Raw genomic sequence first — 16,241 nt, 5'->3', positions numbered from 1 at the left:
CTTCTTCCAGCCCAGCGTTTCTCATGATGTACTCTGCATAGAAGTTAAATAAGCAGAGTGACAATATACAGCCTTGATGTACTCCTTTCCCAATTGGGAACCAGTCTGTTGTTCCATGTCCAGTTCTAACTGTTGCTTCCTGACCTGCATACAGGTTTCTCAGGAGGCAGGTCAGGTGTGTATGGATTTTGTCTTACTTTAGTGTTGTTGTATTTGCTTAACTTTTTTAAACAGAAACTCTTCTTCTGTGTTTTGGAGTAGTTTAATATTGTTTTTTTTTCTGTACTTAAACATTTGGGAATGATCTGTGAAGCTCTCTAGGCCTGGTGCTTTGTGGGTGTGGGGGACCCGTGTGTCACTTTTTCTAATTTTTCTAACTTGTTTGCTTAGCTTTCCCATCTCCTTTGGAGTTAGTTTGGATAAATTATATTTTCCTAGAAAAATAAATCACTTTATTGGCTTTTCAAATTTACTTATATGCAGTTGAACAATGTGTTCTTTTATTATTATTTTAATTACTACTGTGTCTTTGATACTTGTTATTTCTTGATTAGTTATTTGCTTTGCTATTTTTTCCCCTGAAGAAAGACCTATAAGACCTATTGGCCTCATTTGCAGGCTCATTTGTTCAGTTTTTGTGACTGTACCATGGGCTTCCCTGGTGACTCAGACAGTAAAGAATCCACCTGCAGTGCAGGAGACCCGGGTTCAGTCCCTGGGTCAGGAAGATCCCCTAGAGAAGGGCATGGCTACCCACCCCAGGCTTCTGGCCTGGAGAATCCCTTGGACGGAGGGATCTGGTGGGCTACGGTCTATGGGGTCGCAAAGAGTCGGACACGACTAAGCAACTGACACACACACATTTTCTTAATTTGTATTCTCTCCACTGTCATTTCTTAGTTGAAATTAAGAATGACAAGAGAGTGATAACATTTTTAGTCTGTTTATTTCCCAGGTACTTCACCGCTTTTTCCTTCTTCTGCCATAGGGATTAAGGAAGGAAACTGTTCTATTGATATTGTGCTTATACTGTGGCATTCAGTGGTCAGCTCAGATTCTGTTCCCATGAGATTAGCTGAAAATGTTACAATTAAATAGAAGCGGAACCAAGTGCTAATGTGTTGTTTAATTGATAAAGTTTGTGAAATTGTTTTGTCCAGTTTCAATTCTGGGACACTGTATTTTTAAGTATATTTTAAAAAATATACTAGTGGATTTAAATGATGAAAAATTGGGTTTTTATTTCATTCTATCGTACAAAAGTTAATAGAACTAATTTTAATTAAAAATTTAAAAGTTAAATTAGTATTTCAGAAGAGTTTTCATGCAAATTTGCTTATGAGCTTCTTAACGTTAAGAACAAAATGTGTTCTACATCTTGAATTCTGCTTAAAATGGAGCTGATACTGTTTGTTTTAATTTAGACTTCAGGGTGGGGAGCAGTAAACAAAACCAAAATACTTAGAATATTTAAGAGACATAGAGGGCTTCCCTGTGGCTCATCTGGTAAAGAATCCGCCTGCAATGCGGGAGACCTAGGTTCAGTCCCTGGGTTGGGAAGATCCCCTGGAGAAGGGAACAGCTACTCATTCAAGTATTCTGGCCTGGAGAATTCCATGGACAGTATAGCCCATGAGGTTGCAAAGAGTTAGACATGACTGAGCAACTTTCAGCTCACTTCACTTCAAGATACATAGACTATCCCCCGCTCCCCTAATTGCACAGAATGTGAAAACTCAGTGAATGTTTTTTCACCCAATGACTATAGGAAATAAAAGGTAAACAGATTTAAATGCCAGTAGAACAGATTTTTTTTTAATACTTAGATCTGTGGGATCATTTTTAATTTTTGCATTTTTTTTCCTTTTCTGCCATCATATCACCATGTGACAGCTATCACGCACTGAATCTGAAGGTCATTTCAGAAAGGTGTTGTTTTGTATTTGCTGTGGATTCTCTTTGGTTCATTCAGTTCAGTTCAGTCGCTCAGTCGTGTCTGACTCTTGGCGACCCCATGGACTGCAGCACGCCAGGCTGATGGACAGGGAGTCCATCACCAACTCCCAGAGTCTACCCAAACTCATGTCCATCGAGTTGGTGATGCCATCCTACCATCTCATCCTCTGTTGTCCCCTTCTCCTGCCTTCAATCTTTCCCAGCATCGGGGTCTTTTCCAATGAGTTAACTCTTCACATCAGGTGGCCAAAGTATTGGAGCTTCAGCTTCAGTCCTTCTGATGAATATTCAGGACTGATCTCCTTTAGGATGGACTGGTTGGATCTCCTTGCAGTCCAAGGGACTCTCCAGAGTCTTCTCCAGCACCCCATTGCTCCCTGCTGCACACAAACCCCCATCACAGGTGGAAACTGTCACGTTCGCGGTGACAGGCAGGAGTGAGGTTAATATCTGTGTTCTCTGACTTCAGTGTCTTCGGAGAAGTGAATGGTGGTCTGGTGCGGAGTCCTCGTGCTGGACCGTGCACCAGCTTGTGAAGCAGGATGGTGGGGCGGGGGCGGGGACAGAGGGTGCTGAAGGGTGGCCGCCAGGCTCGCTGGGCAGAGGACATGCCGCTGAGCCGCCCATGCCTTTGCCAGTGTGTCGTCATCTTAGCGTCACTGAGAAAGAAGGTAAAGAAGAGGGTCTTCCCTGTGTCATCCTTCTGAGGGGGTCGTCATACACGCTCCTGTGCCTGGCAGCTCTGAATCTGCCATCCCCCCAGGCCCTGCTCTTTGCCCTTTTGAAACCGGACCTGTGCTGGGATTCTCCAGTGGGAACCTGTGTCTGGCAGGTGGCGGGGGGATGAGAGTCCACCCCCTTGGACCCTCCCCAGGGCTGGGCCTTCCCCACCATGCCATCCGGGCATCTCTGTGACAAGTGCCCACTGAGCGTCTTCATCTTGGACCACGTTGATGGTTCCAGAGGCCAGCTTTGCTAGTGAACCAGGCGGATGAAAGAACCGTGCTAACGTGTCGGGTGGCTGTCTCTCCTCCCCAGGAAATGCTCTCCGGGGTGGTGGTCATATCTGGGAAGGACTCGGTCCAGCACCAGGGCCTCTCCCTGACGGTGGAAGGAACCGTGAACCTGCAGCTCAGTGCCAAGAGCGTGGGAGTGTTCGAAGCCTTCTATAATTCCGTTAAGGTAAGAATGCCTGACTTGCACGTCTTTAGTTCCTTTTCCAAATGTTTGGGGGTTGGTGTGCACCTTCTGTCTTAGCTTCATTGCTGTTATTTGCCAGGAATGGTGGCAGGCATGCTTTGACGACTCAGTAATCAAACTGGAAAAACACATGCAGATATTTTGATTCTGAATATATGCTGTTATCAAAAGTCTGCTTGTGTTTATTCTCATCAGACAGGGTTAGGGGGACTTGAGGGGGATACCTTCAGCCCTTTCAGAGCCCAGAGCCCTCTGGGAAGTTGTGCCTGGGCCTTCTCACCTCTCACCTTCCTAAAGCAAAACTGTTACTATAACTCTTATTTTAGTCCAGCTGCGTCCAGGTAAAACGCTGGTGAAACCCTTCTTCCCTGTCGCTTGTGGTTCTGTGTTCTAGGATGTAAACTTGCTGCCATATGTAGAGTTTCCTTTTCCTGAAGGGCAGATTTAACTCTTTTAAGTTCTGAGGAGGAAGAGTTAAGGGGAAAGAAGGGTTCACAAAGAGCATGCAGATTTCAGGGCCTGTCCACACGTCCCCACAGCTTTCTTTTCTTTTCCTCCGTCAGCACTTGAGGGACTCACTTCCAGAGTTGTGGGTTTTCTCTGTGTGGTTGTAAACCGAGGCTCGGAGTACCTTCCCTGAGGAAGGTGTACCGCCTGCCGTTGAGGCACGTGTGAGGACAGTCTGGCTCCCAGGGCCCAGACTGCCCGGGTGCCTGGAGCGGGGGCCGGGGGCCGGGGGTTGGGGTGGGGAGGAGGGGGTCTGCCCCTCCTCAGGTTCCTTGCAAGTCTGCTTCACACTGAAGGTGGGGGTACACGTCAGAAGGGTTGTTAGGGGATGGTCAATGAGATACTTGGGGATAAGAGCGAGAAATGTATCGGTGCATTTCCTACTTATACCCAACACCACAGCGTCCAATCCTAGAAATGAACCCAACTTGGGCACTGCCAGGCTGCCCTGAGCAGCAGGATGGTAGCAGCTGGCGGGGGGGTGGGGGGGGGCGGGATCTCCCAGGAGATGATTCACTAGCCACAGTCACGTGACAAGGAGCGCGGGCTGATGGACCGACTTGCGAGTGTCCTTGCAGCCCATCCAGGTCATCAACAGTACCATCGAAATGGTGAAGCCAGGAAAATTTCCCGGCGGCAAAACAGAAATTCCTTTCGAGTTTCCACTGCACGTGAAGAGTAACAAAGTTCTGTACGAGACGTACCACGGCGTGTTCGTCAACATCCAGGTGCGTGTCCTGACTTCTCTTGTGCACGACAGCTTGCTCTTTGTGTCATTGAAAGTTTGTAAATAAATGGGCCCAAGAACTTAACGCTGTAGGCATTGCTGAGCCCCTCCTGTGTTCTGTACTGATTTCTCATCTTGCCCTGCAGAACATAGTGTGTGTATGTAAATACGACCGTTATCCTTGATGGAGACCCTGGAGAGCCCACAGCGTAGCTTCTCCTGAGGAGTCCCACCGTTTCTCTGGGGCCCTGTGCAGGCCACGCCGACGCTGTCGGGGGTGCTTTATTGTTGGAAATAGATAGGCCCTCACGCCTCTCTGGTGCCGCACCGACTTGTCTGTTTCGAACGTATAAATATCTCTTTGTTTCATACCCAAAGGCTACCGCTCTGACATAGGCCTGTATTCTTTATTGAAGAGCCCGTGTAAGTGAGTGGGGGGGAGGTGGATTTATGACTTCCTGTCCACCTCTGCCGGTTCAGGATGTCTGTCACAGTCCCCATTGTTGTCTCAGGCGCAGTTTGGAGTCATGACTCAGAGCGAGAGAAAAAGAGCCTTTCCTTTATTCAGTGGAAAGAAAGGTACTTTTGTGATATCAGCCTTGCAGCCGGTCCCTCGCCGGATGAGACAAAAGCATTTTGTCTCACGTGTGTGCAAGAGGGCTGGCAGTTAGGAAATTTTTTTGATTTATTAAGTTTTAGCTGAAATTTGGTCCTGGTAGAGATGATTCCCCTGCTTTAAAATGCAGCGCTTTAAAAATAAAAATCCTCCGAACACTTGTGAGAGTTTAACCCATGGTTTGTGTGCATGTGGGTTTTATGAATGGCTTGAAAGATTGGTCAAAACGAAACACATGTAGTATGATGTAATCTGTTGCAGTAAATCTTTCTGTACAAAAACTTTTCTAGTCCTTTCTTGTCAGTGCACCTGTTTCAGCAGTAAATACACTGAGGGCTTCGGGCCGCTTATAAGAAGGGACAGTAAAGTGCCTGGACTCAAAAGGAGCCACTTGCGTAGACACACCACTGGTGTAGAGACCCAAGTCCTCTGACCTGCTTTCAAGATGCAGAATATTTTCACCATGAAAGAAAGTGAATGAAAACTGCATTTTTTTGGCGGGGGGGGGGGGGGGGGGGGACTGAAAATCTCTCAGTTCAGTTCAGTTCAGTCGCTCAGTCATGTCTGACTCTTTGCAACCTCATGAACCACAGCACGCCAGGCCTCCCTGTCCATCACCAACTCCCGGAGTCCACCCAAACCCATGACCATTGTGTCAGTGATGCCGTCCAGCCATCTCATCCTCTGTTGTCCCCTTCTCCTCCTTCCCCCATCCCTCCCAGCATCAGGGTCTTTTCCAGTGAGTCAGCTCTTCACATCAGGTGGTCAAAGTATTGGAGTTTCAGCTTCATCAGGCCTTCTAGTGAACCCCCAGGACTGATCACCTTTAGGATGGACTGGTTGGGTCTCCTTGCAGAAAATCTCTCAAACATCGCATTTTCAAAATTATTTTTTTTTCTCTTGTCAGAATCACCATCAACCTGGTTTACCCACACAGCTCTTCTTTGATGTTGTCTGTTTACTAATAGAAGCATACATTCATTAGAAACAATAGAATAACATCTAATTTTCTGTGGTCATACTTCTTACTTGTCACTTTCTTTTCCTGTGTTTAGCATTCTTGTTAAAAGATTCATGTGTTTAACATAAAGATGGAAGTCTCACCCTTTTCCACATAGTGCCTGGAAGGGCATCAGATGAAAATACAAAAACTTGGGGTCCTGTGCAGCTGTGTGTGAGCTGGAAACCAGTTCAAATGCAGAAGGAGAATTAGCATGTGGTTAATTCTTTAGTAAATAATCACCCTGACCTCGGTTTATTTTGGTCATTAGATTTTACCACTTTGAGGGTCAACCTCAGAATGTTGTAACGTGGAATTCTGCACCTCTCCAAATATCTCATAAATTTCTGAAACCATAGAGATGTCCTCTCAACCTCATATTTATAAGAGCTGGTCACTCTTTTGCTTATCACCTAGATTCAACATTTGTTAGAATTTTGCCACCTTTGTTTCATCTGTATTCTGAATCATTTCAAAGTTAGTTACATAATCTTGACACTTCATCTTAAAATCACCGGAAGATAGGGACGTTCTTTCTACATAATGCCAATTAACGTTTTCACATCTCTCAGTAGGAACAGAAATTCTCCAGTGTCATCTGATTCCCAGTTCTTAACTCAGATTCGTCATTGCTTCTTTTGAGAAGCGTGCATCTTGGGAGACACCAGGATTGCGACTTCCTGATCTCATTCTCATTCATCCGTGCACTCATTCAGTCTCTGGACATGCCTTCTTCCAGCCTCTTGGTTGGACAGTGGGCAGGTGCCACCCGGAGGGGCAGCGACCACCGTGGCCCCACAGGGCGTGGCCTTCTCAGTGCCAGGACTCATCACACTTTCCGTGAAGATTCCCGGGTGTGTCACTTGGGAGAGAAGGTGTTCTTGTTGAGCCTTAACAACAGTCTTTCTCAAATCATACCGGTGCAGAGACACTTTTCATTTATTGTTTGAATTGCGTTGTGGTACCGTAATGTGGGGCTTCCCTGTTGGCTCAGAGGTTAATGCGTCTGCCTGCAATGTGGGAGACCTGGGTTTGATCCCTGGGTCGGGAAGATCCCCTGGAGAAGGAAATGGCAAGCCACTCCGGTATTCTTGCCTGGAGAATCCCATGGACGGAGGAGCCTGGTGGGTTGCAGTCCATGGGGTCGCAAAGAGTTGGACACGACTGAGCGACTTCACTTCACTGTAATGTAAAAATAGTAAAAAGCCTGACAACATAAAGGATTTAAAATGTAGCCAGTAGTAGGTTGCCAGCTCGCAGGGCCTGGCTTGCTCGCAGGGCCTGGCTTCCTCGTCACTTCTTAGGTGGCGGGCTCCATCATATTTGCCCTGATTCTCCTCAGCCACATTTGCATCCATCTCTCATCCTCATTTGTAGATGGAGCATAGAGGAAGCTGTCAGTCTTGCCAGTCATCTTCTGTACAACCACTTTTTCCTTGAAAAGTTGTTTAAATCACAGGGTAGTTTTATTTTTGTTCTACTCTTGTGGCCCTACTAGTGGGGTTTTATACTGTTAACACAAAGTACAGTGGTACCCACACTTCTGCTGAAATGGTTTATTCAGCAGTAAATTATCGAGATGCCTGTCCTCCTTGTTCATGGTGAAAATATCCCTTCTAGGAGTCTGCTTGAAATCTGCTGGCCCGTGTCTTCTTTCCTTATTCCCGTCCATGGTGTGTTTACTGTCAGTCAGAAGAGATCGCCTCTTGGGGCTTGCCTGGCAGTGCAGTGGTTAAGGCTGCACACTTCCAGTACAGGGGGCTTGGGTTCCTCCCTGGTCAGGGAATGAAGGTTCCACATGGCACACAGCATGGCCAAAGAAGAAATTGACTCTTACACCTCCTCTGGAGCCCTGCTCATGTCTGACCCTCCTTAACCTCCTGTAGGTCTTGCCATGTAGATCACTCATTAATAATTGGGAAAGATCCAGATGGAGTGAAAAGATCCAGGGCTTTGCAGCAGACAGACCCAGGCTTGAGTTACCATATTGCATAAAGATTTGGAGTGTGGGTGTCGGCCGCAGGCAGGTGTAAACTCAGATTCCACCTCTGTGAACCAGATGGCCTTCATGACCTCTCCTCCTGGGGGTTGATGAGGTCTCTTTGTGAAGTACTTACTCAGCCTAGTTCCCAGCACCCAGAACATGCCGAGTAAATAATCGCTGAATGATTAAATAAATGAATTCATGGTGACTATCTGTATATTATGTCAACCGTCCTTACCTTTGTATTGTCAGAATTAATCAAGAAAGTGCCATAAAAGAATTTAGTGAAAATCGTTCAGTCATGTCTGACTCCTTGTGAGCCCATGGACTGTAGCCCTGCCAGGCTCCTCTGTCTGTGGGATTCTCCATGCAAGAATACTGGAGTGGGTAGCCATTCCCTTCTCCAAGGGATCTTCCTGACTCAGGGATCGAACCCAGGTTTCCGTGCAATTCCTAAAACACATTGGTGTTTTCCTGTTTGCTCCATCTTTCTGCCCTCTCCCACTCATCACCAGCTGCCTTATATTACCAATTACTGCTTTCACGCTTAGAAAAAACCTTTAGTGACCCAGTTGGTACCCATTATTCACACTCTTTCATTTACAAATTATAGAAATCTCGCTCAAACTGGCTTAGCCAAAAAAGGGACATTGGATCCTGGAACTCACGATTCCAGGGGACTGTCTAGGCTGGGAGAAGGGACACCAGTCAGCCCCCAGCTCGGCGTTCTTGGTGGCAGAGAACATTCTTCTGGCTTGGCCACCCCCGCAGAAAGGATTCTTCCCCTGGTCTAGCAGCAGTCCTGGCTCTGGTCACTTCCAAACCAGGGTGGGCTGGGGGAAGCCAGCCTCCCAAACCCCTGAGGCTGAAAATGAGGAAGGGTCGTTCCCATTGGGAAAAGAATCAGGGAGACCAGGCAGGCCCCAACAAAATACTGCCCATAGCGTGTGGGCTGTACAGGAAGGACGATTACACAGATACACGCGTGTGTGTGTCACATATGCAAACGGAACAGACGCATATGTAGTGCAGTCCTTGCTGAGCTAGTCCGGCTGAGGAGGCCAGACCGAAATCTCGGTAGAGAATGTATGTGTGTTTTTGCCCCTGGGAAATCCACGGACAGAGGAGCCTGGTGGGCTACAGTCCTTGGGATGGCAAAAGAGTGGGACACAACTTAGCAAATTACAGTAGCAACATATGTGTGTGTGTGTGTGTGTGTATATAGATATATGATTGAGACTATACACACACACACATATAAAGGCCCTTGTAGACAACGGTGTTCTTTTCTATTTCTTTTCTAATGTTTCATCTCCCAGGAGAACCTTAATACACAGTAAGTACCTTAAGTACATAGTTCTTCTTTAACCTGGACAGGTCAGTCGTAATAGTCATAACTTCTTGACTCATGACACGTATGGTTCCAGTTCTACAAATTATTTGTAATGTTTTTCCCCAGATGCTTAAAACACTAGCTTGCTTTATTAAACGTATGCGATTTTTGTGTGTTTTTTGAGACAGTAATGTGCCATAGAGTTTTGTTAGCAGTCTCTCGCCGCCATGGACAGGATGGGAAGGGGCAGGCTCGAGTCCGGCCGAGTTTCCAGCCTGGCGCCCAGCTCTGTGGCGGGCTCCCCCTCGCAGGGCACAGGGCCTGTCTTGCCGAAGGTATGGGGCGTCTGCCTCGTTGGCTGTGAGTCTCGATGACCCAGGGTTTGCAGCTCTGCTGCTGTGATTTCTCATCCTTTCTACAAAGTCGCTGCTGTTTCACCCAGAGCCGTGACGTGCCAGCCCTGACTTGTCATCTCACCAGGTCCTCACTAAAGTCGCATCGGTGTCCCCATCTTCCAGAGCAGGAAGCTGAAGCTCAGAGAGGCTGTGTTCCCTGTCCGGGCTCACACAGGGAGGCTGATGCCCAGCTCTGCCTCACGGGTCTTTCCCCGTGTGACAGGTGGGGCTCCGTGAGACTCTGCACCCGTTCCAGGGGTCCAGCTCTAGGATGGCCCTGGGCACGGGCTGAGGTGTCTATTACAGAAATACTTTTCATTTTGAGCGTTAACTCCCCCGGGTCTGTAGACTGATTTTGTATGGCACGTTAATGGGACGGAACCTTGTCTGTGTGTGATTCTGTGATGAGAGCAGACCCTCTCAAGAACGTCTTCTCTGCCTTTCTCTGCAGTACACCCTGCGCTGTGACATGCGGCGGTCCCTGCTGGCCAAGGACTTGACCAAGACCTGCGAGTTCATCGTCCACTCCACTGTAAGCCGCCCTCGGGGGCCCTGGGCTCGGTAGCAGGACTCTCCCGCGGGGCCTGGGGCTGCACCCGCTTAGCAGCAGTGAGTTAGCTGCTTGTGCTCCGTGTCTGCTGCACAGGGCCCCGGGACTCCTGGGTCAGAGACGGGGGAGCATGATTCTCCCGGCCTGGCCAGCAGCAGGGTAGCAGCATGCATGCCATCCCCTGGGCCAGACCCGCCGGGTGATGCCCCTAGCCCACGGGTGCTGCGCCTGAGGGGTCTGTGCCTCACCTGAGGAGCCCCAGGCCAGGTGCGCAAGCCCGCCCTCAGTCCTGGAGGGAGGCATCGTCTCGTCCTTCGAAGCTGCTTCCGCTAACAGCTGGCAGAAACGTGCCCGGCTGCGGGGTAGGAAGGCCAGGGCCCTGGGTTCTTGGCCCATGAGGCAGGAACACGCTGGGGTGCTGGGGAGGGGCCAGGGAGAGCCTTTTCAGACACCTTCTGCCGGGACTTTACAGTGACAGAGTGTCCTTAAGCGGTCCTTTCACGTGCCAACTGGGGGGGCTAGGTCCCCTCCCCCCAGGGGACATGTCGGGGCTGGCACTCGTGTCTCAGTTCTCCAGGCCTTTGGGGCAGGGCCTCTTGACCCTGTTATGAAATGTCCACGGATGCCTTAGTGGTGACTGAGGGAAGATGTAGGAGCCCTTGTGCATAAGATCGGTGAAATCACTGATGCCCTTGCATCAGTTTTGTGACTTTTTTAGGATTGTCAATTGTGTGTAGTTTCCCTCTCTAAATTTTCAGTAGATGTTTCTTTCAGTGCTACGGTTTTTTAAAAAAATATGAAAATATTTCTCATTTTTGGAAGTCACTTCATTTAGAAACAGAGGTTTTCCTTCTGTCCAATCAAGGGTTTTCAAATGGAAGCTAAAAAAATTTTCTTCTCCATGTAGATTACTCCCTTAAAAAAAAACCACATGCCATTTCATGTCTTAAATAAAAAGAGCCTCCACCTTTGTGAAGAATAAGCCCAAATTCAGCCCCCTGCCCAGGGCTGGGCCCCCGGTGACCACACAGGCTGGAGGCGGTGGCAGAGCCACCTGGGGCTTCCTCCCTGCTCCTGGGGGTCACCCACAGTTAGCCCCAAGGATCACGGTCTCTGTGAATAATTTCACTAGAAGCCAAACTACGCCATGACCCACAGTTGACAAGTTAAATATTCCTTTATGTGCTGTGAGGAAAAATATATTCACGAAAGAATATGTTCATGAAGCTATTAATAAAAAGAGTAGCTTCAAGAACACTTATTTCCGAGAGTAAGCTTTTGGTGAGTAAAGTGGGCAAGCTGGTCAGGGCCCTTTCTCCTCCACAGCTCCCCCGACATCGGGGCCTCAGTGGCCTTTGGGCCCCAACCTGAGTAAAAGGCACTGGGCAGGCCCCAGGAAGCCTGGCTGCGTTGATGGATTCTGTGCCTATGTGATGGAGGTGGTCATTGTTAACACATTTCTGTAACGCTGATAGTTCATCTGTTGCCTTACAGTGTGATTCTTCCTGGTAGAAGGTTAGTTGTACAGCTGAGTGGCTAACAGCTCAGCTGTGGAACCAGGGTGCCTGGGTTTGACTGTCTGTTCTGCTCTGGACTTGAGTGACCAGGTGAGCCATCTGTGCCTCACTGACCTCACCTGCGCAGTGGGTCCAGGGCCACAACGGCACTGCACGGGCCCGTCACAGAGACACTTCAGTGTGCAATCTTATTCTCGGAGACGGCTTCAAATAAACGGCTCCCAGCAATACCGCCCTGCTTTTAAATTCTGGACCTGCGAGGGACCTTAGAGACAAAGAAGCCGGGCCCCCCCATTTTCCAGATGCGGAAACTTGAGTCAGGGGGATGAAGACATTGGACAGACACAGCCTTGTTTCCTGGCAGAACTGTGTTTTAGAACCCAGGCACCCTGCCTCTTAGCACCAAGGTCTCCCGTTCCTGTGCTGCCTTGCGTTTCCGGAAACGAGGAAAAACAAGTTGGAGCTGTGGGACTCTCCTTGATTTCGGTTCTTCCCCCTGTTTTAGCCTCAGAAGGGGAAATGGACTCCGAGCCCCGTGGACTTCACGATCACACCTGACACCTTACAGAACGTCAAAGAGGTAACGTGCTCTGTACACGCGGCACCAGGGCGACTTTCCTTCCTTCCATCCTTCTCGTTCCCTTGGCTGTGCTGGGACTTCATTGCCCCGTGCAGGCGTTCTCTAGTTGCGTCCCCCCCGCCCCCCACCATTGCAGCGCCCAGACTTCTCGCCGCAGTGGCTTCTTGCGGCGCGCAGCCTGTGCAGGCTTCATAGTTGCAGCACGCAGGCTCCGTAGTTGTCAGGTACTGACTGGGTTTCAAAGACTCAGTAGGAAAAAAGAGAATTTAAAGCATCATGTATGATGTAATATACTGATTATATGTGGAAGAGACAGTATTTTCAATATACTGAAGAATTTCGCCTGTTTCCTCTTTTTTTAAAGTGGCTAGGAGAAAATTTTAAAGTACACATTCGCTTCTTCACATTTGTGGCTCACCTCATGTTTCTGTTGGACAGTGTGTTCTAAACTCTGAATTGACTTCAGTAAGTGGGACCTCGCCGTAGGCAGGCGTGCTAGGCAGTGTCTCTAGCTCCTCAGACCTGTTCTTCCCACCACACCATCACTTACCCACAGCCATATTCCTCTGTCCAAAGAGAAAAGGTCCATAGGCGTGTAGTCCAGCATGGAAGAAAGGTTGTTCTCTTCAGAAATAAAGTTAATCTCTCCTTGGCTTTTCAAAATTGCGTAATTGGGAACATTTTTAAATTGATTATCTTTTTTTTTTTTTTCTTGGTGACAGATTGTCCTTAAACACTCTTGTCAACTTCCTCAAACGTTTTTTAAAATGTTACTTATTTATGGCTGTGCTGGGTCTTCACTGCTTTGCGAGGGCTTTCTCAAGCTACAGCAAGTAGGGGCCGCTCTTGCAGTGTGCAGTCTCCTCCTTGCAGCGGCTTCTCTTGTTGCTGAGCGCAGGCTCTAGGGCGCGGGCCCAGTAGTCCTGGCACCCTGGCTTAGTTGCTCCACGACATGTGGAATCCTCCTGGACCAGGGATCGAACCCGTGTCCCCTGTGTTAACAGGCAGATTCTTACCCACTGACCACCGGGGAAGGTCCCTCAGACATTCTTACGTCGTGGCGCTTGGTCAGATGGAGTTGTGCAAACCTAAGGCAGGCAGGCAGGCTGCTTTGGCGAGAGAGCTGGTCTTTGTCAGGCGCCTTAGGTCTGTAGATAAGTCGTTGAATCATTCCGTCTGTTACTCAGACTGTTGTAAGTGCTGCTGTCCGTTTTTGTCAGTTTTGTCAGCCAGGCTCCCAGTGAGTTTTGTGTAAATTTCCAGACTGTGTTCAGTTCTTCTTTGTACCAGAGTGGCTCAAGCCTTTTCCCCCGGCACCTCCCATTCCTGACGTGTCTGATTTTGTCTCGTTTCAGAGGGCCTTGCTCCCCAAATTTCTCATCAGAGGACATCTCAACTCGACCAACTGTGTGATCACACAGCCACTGACGGGAGAGCTGGTGGTGGAGAGCTCCGAGGCCGCCATCAAAAGCATCGAGCTGCAGCTGGTGCGCGTGGAGACGTGCGGTAAGGCCCCCCGACCCTCTGCTGCCACTGGCCCACAGCCACGAGCTCGCCTCTCATCTCCAGGGTCCTGCAGAGCCAGCGGGACAGCAGGGGACTCTCCTGTTGATGCACCTTCTCTCAGAGTCACTGGCTGCTGCCTCAGCCTGAATGGACGGGCGCTGTGTCCTGACCCCACGATGCCCTCTCCCTGCTCCAGGCTGTGCAGAAGGCTACGCCCGTGATGCCACAGAGATTCAGAACATTCAGATCGCCGACGGGGATGTGTGTCGGGGGCTCTCCATCCCCATCTACATGGTCTTCCCCCGGCTGTTCACCTGCCCAACGCTGGAGACCACCAACTTCAAAGTGGGTACGTGCGCGCCCTTGGGGTGCCCCTGGGAGGGGATGGATCTGCTGGTCTGCTGATCTCGGGTGCAGCGTGGAGCACCCAGTCCTTTGGTTGCTGCACAAAATTGTGTGCAGAGCAGCTGGGTGGCGCCCAGGGTTGAACTTGCTTCATCCCCTGAGAGACAGCGTGGGCTGCTCATGTGATGACGTGCTCTCTGAAGGACACTAACTTGGCCAGGGACCAGCCAGCCAAACTCGTGGGGAGGTCTGATTGGCCCTCTGATGGGCTGGTATTTGATGGGGACACAAGACCTGTGACAGCCCAGTGAACAGTCATCTTCCCAAGGGCTGTGGCTCTGGCAGCTGAGGGGAAGTCAGTGGTTTTCAGTGTTCACACAACACATACTTGGACCACAAGATCTGAGTCACGTTAAGACGCACTTTTCAGTCCTGGTTTTTCTCCCTTCACCTTGTATTGTGGTTGAATCTGCAGATAGAGAACCGCAGTTGTGGTGGAAGTGCCAAATAAGGGGCAGCCTGTAAATTCCGTGTGGATGTGTGACTGGGTGGGAGCCTCCCTGACCTTGGTTGTTCAAGGGTCAGCTGCACCTTTGATTTTTAAGTTAAGGAGGAGGAGCTTATCTGTCAATTTTTCAACTTGGTTTTGCTAAGTTTACATAGCAAAACTTTAAGAAAGGTCCAAAAATTATTCTTTTCTGCTACACTGCATTACGCACCTGTACTATCTGTACCTTATTTCTGTCAGACTTTACAAAGCATCCATGTAGCATTTAATGTAGCGCCCATGATTCCTCCACAGAAATAATGGCCTCAGCCCATCAGCCAAGACATTGGTGGTGCTTTTGTCCTTGTGGCTCATGTTTTGTTTGCTTGGGGGCTTGTGCAGTGGCCACCCCTTCAGCTGAGGGGCCCCCGCGGGAAGGAGGTGGCTTGTGGTCATTGAGCGCTGCAGCCTTTCGTTTCCCTGGGGTCACCGTCTCATGGCCGGGAGGTCAGGCTCCATTCTCAAGGGGGAATAGGGTAAGCCCCGTGTCCTGAGTTAGGCACACATCTGGGTGTGCTCCTCCACCCCGACGGTGCCCACCTCGGGGGACTGCCTGGGCATGGCCAGGCCTACAGCTGTCCCCAGCTGAGCCTGTGGCCCTCCGCGCTGGGAGGAAGCCAGCACCAGTCCTGCCATGGGCCTTCTGTGCCTGCCGGGCCTCCTCTCTGTCCCCGCCAGGGAGGACAGCAAGGTCGCAGGAAGACTAGGGCAGGATGGAGCTGGGCAGCCCAGAGGGTGTTGCGGCCTGTGACAGTGATCAGAGAGAGGAAGGGAGCATGGCAGCTGCTGCGGTACACACTTCTGCCCTGGCCAGTGCCAGGCCAAGGCAACGGCCACACACGGGGACTCCGGCCACAGGGGACCCTGGAGGAGCCAGCCGCCAGCCCCTTCCCTGCACACTGGGGAGGGACGCGGGCTTGTCTCTCTTCGGGGGCTCCCTCCTCAGACACCGCCTTCCCTGTCATCCATGTGCTGACCCTTAGCACCTAGAGAGTGGGGAGAAAGATTCCTCTGTTTGCTGAAGGCAGCAGAGGAATGTTTGAACAGGTGTCATGGACAAATAAACCAGGCTGCAAAGGGACGGCCGGGAGACAGCTTGCCTTCTTTTCTGAGTGCTGTTTCTCGCCTGGCCTGGGGTGCTTCCGGTGGGCTTCGGGCCAGCGTGGGGTCCGCTAGTCCACCCAGGACGGTAGGACAGGTTAAAAAGAAAGCCAAAGCGCACCGATGATCGTATGGGATTCTAGGAGATTCTGTGCAGTAGAGACAAGAGGACGAGAGTATTTGAAAATGCGGGACCTTAACAGAGTGTCCCAGGGTGAGAAGACCAACATACTCAGGCAGTCCCGCCCGGGTAGCGACCTACACCGATTTCTCCTGGAAGCTTGGGAGGGTGCGCGTGCAGAGCCCCAAGGCAGGGGCTGCTGCGTCTCTGTCCAGAGTTCAGTGGAGCCCGAGCGGGGCTGGCGTTCGCGCCTCCG

The 16,241-nt window shown here is 50.0% G+C and overlaps 1 protein-coding gene across 1 annotated transcript in view; it reads left to right on the top strand.

Annotated features, from left to right (window-relative positions):
* VPS26C (VPS26 endosomal protein sorting factor C) overlaps nucleotides 1-16,241 on the top strand; it is a 33,952-nt gene that overhangs the window by 15,800 nt on the left and 1,911 nt on the right. The window contains exons 2-7 of the mRNA XM_052656164.1: nucleotides 2,995-3,138; nucleotides 4,242-4,391; nucleotides 10,170-10,250; nucleotides 12,291-12,365; nucleotides 13,721-13,871; nucleotides 14,068-14,220. Coding sequence (XP_052512124.1) covers nucleotides 2,995-3,138; nucleotides 4,242-4,391; nucleotides 10,170-10,250; nucleotides 12,291-12,365; nucleotides 13,721-13,871; nucleotides 14,068-14,220 — 754 coding nt within the window. The remainder of the gene's footprint in view (nucleotides 1-2,994; nucleotides 3,139-4,241; nucleotides 4,392-10,169; nucleotides 10,251-12,290; nucleotides 12,366-13,720; nucleotides 13,872-14,067; nucleotides 14,221-16,241) is intronic.

This window comes from Budorcas taxicolor, chromosome 1 (genome assembly GCF_023091745.1).
Source record: "Budorcas taxicolor isolate Tak-1 chromosome 1, Takin1.1, whole genome shotgun sequence".
Taxonomy (NCBI): domain Eukaryota; kingdom Metazoa; phylum Chordata; class Mammalia; order Artiodactyla; family Bovidae; genus Budorcas; species Budorcas taxicolor.
This window is presented reverse-complemented; position numbering and strand designations above follow the sequence as displayed.